At 39.1% G+C, this 8,731-nt stretch overlaps 1 protein-coding gene across 2 annotated transcripts; it reads right to left on the minus strand.

The window, feature by feature from the left end:
* Nucleotides 1–1,249: 1,249 nt before the first annotated feature.
* arhgap19 (Rho GTPase activating protein 19) lies at nt 1,250–8,270 on the minus strand. Of its 2 annotated transcripts, none has more exons than XM_085409175.1 (12): nt 8,190–8,270; nt 7,134–7,408; nt 6,940–7,020; nt 5,766–5,975; nt 5,370–5,596; nt 4,746–4,832; nt 4,564–4,629; nt 4,000–4,206; nt 3,805–3,912; nt 3,427–3,540; nt 3,070–3,159; nt 1,250–1,482 (listed from the first exon to the last, which is right to left on the minus strand). In XM_085409175.1, exons 1-12 carry the CDS (start codon nt 8,231–8,233, stop codon nt 1,426–1,428), a joined length of 1,566 nt encoding a protein of 521 aa, XP_085265301.1. In that variant the 5' UTR covers nt 8,234–8,270; the 3' UTR covers nt 1,250–1,425. The 2 variants fall into 2 exon arrangements, with proteins under 2 accessions (XP_085265301.1, XP_085265300.1); XM_085409174.1 differs by having other exon boundaries at nt 1,250–1,485.
* Between the last annotated feature and the right edge of the window lie 461 nt (nt 8,271–8,731).

An 8,731-nucleotide genomic window follows, 5' to 3' on the forward strand; every position in this document is an offset into this window, starting at 1 on the left:
TTTAGCATTTTGTGATATTAAAATGGTAAAGAAATGAACTGTAGCTGCTTTCTTACTGTAATAAGAGTCATAGTGGAGTAAGTACTTTCCCAAGAGTAGGCCAAAGACACTAAACCCATTACAATAAGAACCTGACTGTAAAAGATTACTACTCATCTTAATCAGAATAACCTTAAAAAAAAATAATAAAAACAAACAAACAAAGCCAAATCCTTTCAACTTTCCTTAGACCAACAAATCTTTGACCACCTTTATTAAAAGGCGCTGTGCAAATATTTTATTTTGAAAGTTTAGTGACTGCTCAGCAGTTCCCATGTTTCCCTCCCTGCAAACTGTGGATTTGGGGTCTGTCTGCAGCAGGAGACCACCACACTGACAAGTGTAGGAAAACACAAGATGAAGCAAGCAGCATCTGGACTTTCAAGTTAATAGAATTAGTATAGCACCTTTAAGAATAAGAACCTGCCACAATATATATGAAGAATAAAAAATATATATTTTAGCTCCCATAAAGCATTCAGAGAATGCAGCATTTCATATTTGACCAGTGAGAAGTATCCCAGTCACTGGTTCCATATTTGGGGGGAAAAATAAGGTGACCTGCTCACTGATTCTGGATCAGCAGCACAGCACAGGAAAAAAAAAAAAATCAATGACCCAGTTACTGTAACCCAAGAGTTAAAATACGACGTACCAAACATGTTAATGAAGTTTACAAAAACAAAGCCTAAAAACATATAAAAACAACATACTGTACAACATGTATACATATTCTATACAACAGACTGTAAACACAGCTATCTAGTGGTCATGTATTTTGATACAGTAGCTAGAATGTTAAGTGATGACTGCCACAAGCAGCTCCAACAGCAGAGCCAAACCAAAGCCAGGATCCTGTTATTGATTGATACCATTCACATTCAGGGAGAGCTGGGTGATAACCCCAGAGGTTAGTGGCAAGCGACACTGTTCGAATGGTTTAAAACTTATGTGCAAATTTGATTATTCAGCAGATCAAACTGGAAGGAGCAGACTTTTTTTTCCCTGTTCAAATTGTAACACATTGCAACTGGTTATCAAGTCTGCTCATATTGCACTTGATAACCAAAATAAACAGCTAATCTGAGCTCTTTTGTTTCACCTGAATTAGTTGAAATCAATTCAAACAAATAAACTGAAGGACCAACAGTTTTCACTGATGGAAGCTAAGAAAGAAAAAAAAAAACCCTATCATGCATGTTTGTAATAGTTTGTAAACAGTGCAGTAGACAAAGAAACTTTCTGACATTGGTTTGGCCGTACTGACTAATTTTTTCACTGCTATGCATCAAAAATGCTCTGAAAACAAACCAACCAAAAAAAAAAAAAAGCAACAATAAAGTTAATACTGCCAAAGTCCTGTCTGAGATGAGGCGGTGTGGGGCTTTACACGGAGATCTCCTGAGAAGGAGAGCAACACAGCCTGGAATCTGAGGGCGAGTCCTTCTGAGAGATGGATGGAAGAAAAAGAGGTGGAAAGAAGGTGGAAGGATAAAAGATGTTAATGCTGGCATTCAATCATAATACTATTTCACCTATACAACCACCAATAATACAGAGGAATCATGAAAACCGCAAAAGCAGAATGAAACGTTACAAAAACAAAATGCGTGCCTTTATGAATTAATAAGTATTTTCTAATAACGCAATTACCTACAAAATTATAACCATCAGTGTTTAAAATGGATTCGATTATGATTATTCATTATCTGCTTCTTGTATTATCTCTGCAAGAAGCAGAGATAGTGCAGGTAGATGACATGTCTAACTGGTGTCACCCATCCACAGCAATGGACAGTGGACAGAGGTGAAGATCAGAGAGCAGGTAGGGTGGAGTGAGTGAACACATACGTCAAGGATGACAGAAGGAGAGCAGCAAGAGTTTACAAGACCTGGTTTGGAGACAGTAGCACTAACAAAAAACACAGGAGGCTGAACAGGAAGTAGCAGATTTTTATTGGGAGAGATCAGAATGGATTAGTAGTGAGTGTATGAGAGGGACATTTCCAGCTGAGTGGTTTGGACAAAGAGAGGCGAGCTTGAAATGGTTTAGACATGTGCAAAGGACGAATAGTGCATGTATAGCGCAATAGATGTTAAAGATAGAGCTGTCAGGAATGAGGAAAACCACAGAGAAGAGTCAAGTATGTAGTGACGGAGAACATGCAGACGGCTGGGATAGGGTGAGATGGAGGAAGATGATCTGCTGCAGCAACCCCTAAAGGGAGCAACCGAAGGAAGAAGAGACACGTCCTCTTTATAGTCTCATTTTTATAGTCACTAAAAGCCAAATTCATAAATGAAATTAAAACATGATTAATTCCACAGCCCAATTTAGTAATGAAGCCCAATATGCTTTGTTTACACTGATGGATCCGCATTAAAAAGCCCAGTCTTTTAGGTTGGAGAAGAGTAGATGAACTAGACAAGCAGATGAAATTCCCATTTAGATGTGACAGACTCTAATGCAGCGGTCCCCAACCCCCGGGCCTCGGACCGGCCGTGAGTCGTTTGGTACCGGGCCGCGAGAGAGGCTCAGGTGTGAAATGTATGGTTTTCAGGGTTTTTAATCGGTTTTCAGCGTTATTTTGTTATCGTTTTTATCGTTAACTCGGTTTTCCTGGGTCTTTTCACGTGTGTTATGAATAAATCTTTTTTTCGGTACCGGTACTAGTTTTATTTTGTTGTATTTATCCGCGACACCTAAAAGGCCGGTCCGTGAAAATATTGTCGGGCATAAACCGGTCCGTGGCGCAAAAAAGGTTGGAGACCGCTGCTCTAATGCACGTAATAAATCTTCATACATAGTATTAAAGATAGGAAATGAAAACACATTTAAAGTTAAGCCTGTGCAACTTCCTACAAAAACAAAAAAAAAGTAAATATGGAAAATGACAGTCCTAACACACAAAATTGAATTATTTGCAATAAACAGTTTTTCATTAGTGCCTGGAAGAAAAATAATTAATTAAAATTTGAACATTGACTTTTAAATATATATTAAGCAAAGACGAGTGGATGATGAAATACCTTGGAAACCTTCAGAGCTTTGTCTTTGTGAAAAGCAAAATCTGGGTTTTTTACTACCAGTCCTGCTTTTCCCAACAAAGGACTGTTCACCTACACACACACACACACACACACACACACACACACACACACACACACACACACACACACACACACACACACACACACACACACACACACACACACACACACACACAGGAAACAAAAGTATCACTGTTTGACATGACAGAGTCCTGGCTTTAAATACCATTTAGCACATGATGTTATCATATTTCCAAGGAAAAGTGAAATTTTGGGATCCCCCGTTTTGTGGTTAATACAAAAATGTCAGTGTTAGAAAAACAAAAACAGACTTACTGCTTGTAAGATGTCGTTCTCTTTATCAGATTTTCTTACAGTTCTGGTGAGAGCATCAGGAGAGATGTGTCTGACTCGTCTCTCTGCAGTCAGCTGCTCACCTCGAGCTTTGCGCTGTTACCAGAGGAGCACGGGGCAACAGTAAGAGACAGCAAAAGTTACATATGGATATGTACAACTTCATTATTAGCACTCAAAATCAACCTGTAAGCTCTTTGATTTTTCCAGTAATGCCTTTTTTAATATTTATATAATATTTGGTGATCACAGGTTTTCTGAACTGTCTTCCTTCTTTTTGTTAATGCATATAAATTTTCATAAAAATCAAGTTTAATTATTAAACTTCATTTCTCAAGACTTCCCAGAATTATTTATTACCTTGATGAAGCCACCAAAGGAGCGGGAACGCGGGTGTTTCTTGCTGGGAGCTGGAGGGACCTGGCTGCCCTCATTGGTACGTGTCCCAGAGTTTGTCTGTTTGACTAACTGCACACAAAAACATCACATTACATTTTATTTCAAAAGAAACTGAGCTGTCAGATTTTAGTATAGTATGAAGACCCTTAAGCGAACCTGTCTAACAAGTTTCTTCTTCTTGGCAGAGTCTGGCATGTTGTGGTGGACGTGTCTGAAGAGCTCCTTCAAAGCCTCCTCTGTATATTGGTTAGCTGGTGACTGACACTGCTCCTGAGAGCCGGGGCCCAGAGCAGCTGCCCTCTTCAGAGGTAGTACTGTCCGCTGAGCAGGGGAGCTGCTGGTCGCCAGAAGCTCCAGATCATCCTGACAGAGCACAGGACAAGTCAGACTGTACACTTGAGGGCACACCGTTTGTATTAGAGCCATTACTGCACATTAATGCAGCCATTTATTCTAAATGCTTTTTAAGGTTTCACACATAATCACACTTGGATGTATCAGGTACAATTTGGGGCCTCAATTTGACATCAAACCTGCCCTGCTAAAACCAAACCTTAGCATAACCATCGTCATACTTTTCACTGACTGTAAAAAGTAAGAGGAAGTGAAGAAAACAACTTAAAAGTTGTCTTTTAGTTTTTATTGTCTTTTCAATTAATTTATTGTTCCAAAATTCAAAAGCAGGAGAAATGCAACATAATGTGAACTTGGTTCACTAACCTTGGTCTGCAGAGCCTTGGTCCCAATGAAATGCATTCTAGCGTATTCCCGCAGGTAGACTGGGGCCTGAACAACATACAGCAGAAAGATGTGCCTCACTAAACCAGTAACATGACATTTTTAAAACCCTGATTCATTTTCAAAATGTTCAGCTGTTAAGTCACACGTTTGTCTATAATCACCCTGAAGAGTTTCTGTGAGTGTTTGATGAGAAAAGCCATGCTGCTGTTTAGTTTCTTCAGATTGTCTTTAAGGTCACCAGCTGTCATCTAGAGCAGGAGAACAGAATGAAGAAAATAGAAATCTTACCAGTATAAAAATGCAGGTCTTTTAACCTTCATAGGATATTGTCATGAAAATGTAGACTCAATAACAAAATGTATTTAACAAGCTTTTCAAATCTCTGTAATATAAGATCTGATTACATGTTACATTTTTCCAGGTTTGAATCAGCCTCAATGTATTAATTTATTATTTTCATTGATGCTGCTTTTTTAAATTGCCCAAGTTCTAACAACATATAAGCCCCTCCAATAAAGACAAAATGTGGGTTTTTTAGTCTGTGTTACAAAACATGTGCATTCCCTTAAAATCCATCAGCATATCCCAAACATTTGATTCTATTCATGTGAACGTAGTGTTTTCAGTGGGATCCATCAGGATACTCGCCATCCTCCACTGCATGAATGACTGATGTAAAAACTATTTAGCTTCCAAAATGAGCAAGACACTCTTGATCTATAATTTGCAAAGTTTTTATTTCTTTTTCTGAGAATCTTTAATATGGAGTAAATTATGACTCTTACATGTCTAGGCCAGAGGACGTGTGGAGCAAACATGAGGGCCAGGTTGAAGGAGGACATCTTGTTCTTGTCCTGCTGCTTGGCGGTGTGGTAAAGCAGGTCCAGCAGCAGTTTGAGCAGTGAGCGGTTGGCCTGAGGTAGGAGCAGGAAAAGAAGCTGCAGGGCTTCAATCTGACGCTCCTTGTTGGGTATCGTGGTCTTGTTGCCTTGTTCATCAAACAGAGTCATGTCTAGAAAAAAAGTTATTTAAAACAGACAAAATAGATTAGAGTGGCTATGTATTAAAAAACACAAATGTTTCACCAAAAACATGACAGAATTATTAAATGAGAATTGTACCTCTGTTCTAAAGTGAGAAAATAAAGGTATAACCAAACGTGTGTTTGTTTATATTCCTACCAGCTATTTTGAGGTGAGCATGAAAGTGTCTGTGTGTCAGCAGGGGCTCCGGCAGCTCTCCCAGGAAAGTCTTCAGCAGCGTGGCCGCATCATTGGGATGAAAGTCCCCAGACTCCAGGTTGAAATCAGCCCCACTGTTGAGGAGCTCCTTCAGGGCCTGCTGTCGAACACTGTTTCCAGGCACCCGAAACAGTCCCTCAACGTGCAGATCTAAGTGTGCAAGACCAGAATAATCGAATGTCATCATTCTGGATCAGTTTACGGATTCACCATTCCTGGATGGCATCAAAACAAATAACACAAGTAAATAAAACAAGTAAATAAAAGTCAGATCCGCTACAAAAAAACTGAATTCAAATGTTTGGCACTGCAGAAGGAAAAATGATTGTCCCTCAAAACAGATCATTTTCCGAATTGTACAGAAATATTTTGGATTTAGGGCAAGTGATGTTAACCAAGAACAACTAGCTTGCAACAATGAACTGAAATCCCCAATGCAATTGCATTCCACGTGGCCAAAGATGTGTCCACTACTCACACAGAGACACAAAGGCTTCAATAAAATGGTCAATGTACTCAGACAAAACAGACGTTATCCTGTTCTGTAATTATTTTTCCGAAAATGGAAATACTTCTACTCTATGCAAAATGATCATGGTAATCGTTTTGCACATAATTGTGCAACCCTATTTAATATGGCTGATTGGAACAGTTAATGCATATGGTGCATACATGTATTCAATTTGAAAATATGCTGACTGTTAAAGTCTTTTAATAATCACCACATTTAGCAGGATATTTCAAGCTTTAAAAATAAGTCAGTTTTTTCTTTGCGCTTGCACTCAGTGTGTTTTGTCAATGTATCTGAACAGTATGAAGAAGTTGTGGCAAACGTGTAGTAAGAGTTAACATATAGTACATATCAAATAAAATTTGCAGTGCTAAACTTTCAAAACTGATTATCTTGTTATTCTGCTCTGAATCCAAAAATGTACTGCATGATTGTGACCTCAGGAGAGTTTGTCTAAAAGAGTGCACAAACTGAGAAAGCCTCTTCACAAATGAAACACGGCCAATGTTGCAGCCAGTGTAGTTGCTTTCTACATGAGCGAAGAGGACACGGATGTATTAACAACTGATTAAGGAATCTGCGAATATCATTTAAATCACTCACTTTTACTCAGGTAATCAATAAGCTTGTACATCTGGGCCATGCAGCTTTCTGTCAGACAGGTTCCAAACACAAGGCTCTTATCTGTGAAAGCATGAAAAAGGAGATACTAAAAATTAAAGACCTCTCAACAAATTTGCATATTCTGCATGCGCTTTCAGTTTTCACCACAGTCGTAACCTAGCTGAGTGTCTGACCTTTGCGTTTAAGAAAGTTGAAAGAACGGAAAAATCCTCCATTTCCGCCTGTTGGGGTCTTGGGGCTGTCCTCTCCCAGAAGCTGTGCAAACTCTGACCCAGGAAGATCAATTAGTCTAGTAATGTTACTGAGCACCAGCTCCAGGAAAACATCTGGGTTCTCATGGCGGAGTTTCTCAACAAAAAAGTCTGGGTTGAAGATGACTGGTGGTCGGCCAGCACGAGAAGCCCCAGGAGATTCCTCATGGTTGATCACCATACTGTACACTGTATTGCTGAGGAGGAGATGCATAAGGTTAACACATGTATGCAAGTGTGAGGAGGACACTTTACATTTAGATTTAGCACTTTTATCCAAAGGGCTCTGGAATTGGTGTCTCATTCAACTATTTGCTGATACACCCATAACAGTGAGTCACCATCCAAGGTGGCCTTAACTATGTGGGATTCACAGTTTCACCCAAAGAAATGTTAACATAAACAGCAATAAGGTGTACACAAACTGTCTTATAGATCTGATCTTCAAAATTCAACATCTCAAGCAAAGTTTGATAAGAACTTTAAGACAGTAAGCTACGGCAAACAAGATTACTTTGTTATTTAGCTCGTTTTACCCTCTGAAGAAGCTGAATGCATACACAGACAGTGATAGCGTGTATATTATAGATGTTAACCTAGATCCATTTTAGCTGATGTGAAGTAGATCAGCCCAAACACATTATGTACATTCAAGCAACTCAGCTAACATTGCCAGTGCTTTATGTTCCCACTAGTATCCGATAATATTTTTAGACGTAGCTATACATTTAAATTGCTCCAAAACTGTAACTAATATAATGTGTGGGTGTTTTAAACTGCATTACGACGACGACAAGCTGATGACACGCTGCTGTGCCACTACACTAAAATGACCAAGCTTGTGAGTGGCAGTTTATCACTCTCATTAACATAACGCGTTTTCAGCAGTTTAAAAACTCCATAGTTCAGCAATAAGCGTAAGAAACTCCTCGTCTATGTTAATACCAACAAAATATAAAAAATCTATTTCGTTTTTACCTTCTTTTTTCTGTGTTTTCATCTGCAGCTTTACTTGTAGCCATGTTCAGTTTGAATGCTCGGCTGTTGTCTTCTGGGCACCGCCTACGTCGTCAACCATTGGTGGTTGTCGAACTCGGGGCGTGACACGAGGGCCATGATTTGCATGTCTCTTACTATGATTGGTCAGTTTGAATGTAGGGGTTAATAGAGAGGAAAACGATATCAGTAAACAAACAGAGCTGAATGAACTAAATATTCAGCTCATTCAGCTATTATATATCCGCAAATTTTACACAAAATATCAGCCAGGCGTCAATTCTTTTTTTTAAAAATTACAGTTACTTTTGCGTTGTCAAGTATGACCTTATTATTAATAGTAGTAGTAGTGATAGTATTAGTAGTAGTATATATATATGATTTAAAATTGCCCATAGGTGTGAGAATGGATCTCTGCCACGACAGACTGGCAACCTGGTGTACCCAGCCTCTTGTTCTATTGCAGCTGGTATAGGCTCCAGCCTACAGATTGGGTTCTCATTTTTTCCAGATGATTGGGCACC

Source organism: Rhamphochromis longiceps, linkage group LG6, assembly GCF_057381845.1.
Source record: "Rhamphochromis longiceps isolate RC_006_pf linkage group LG6, R_longiceps_female_GT1.1, whole genome shotgun sequence".
NCBI lineage: Eukaryota > Metazoa > Chordata > Actinopteri > Cichliformes > Cichlidae > Rhamphochromis > Rhamphochromis longiceps.

Bases quoted from the DNA above. Each gene is read 5' to 3' on its own strand.
- arhgap19 (XM_085409174.1), bottom strand. From the start codon at position 8,233: ATGGCTACAAGTAAAGCTGCAGATGAAAACACAGAAAAAAGAAG. The intron at 7,409-8,189 runs GTAAAAACGAAA...TCTCCTCCTCAG, and splicing joins GAAAACACAGAAAAAAGAAG to CAATACAGTGTACAGTATGG. The intron at 5,597-5,765 runs GTAGGAATATAA...CTTTTTTTCTAG, and splicing joins TGCTCACCTCAAAATAGCTG to ACATGACTCTGTTTGATGAA.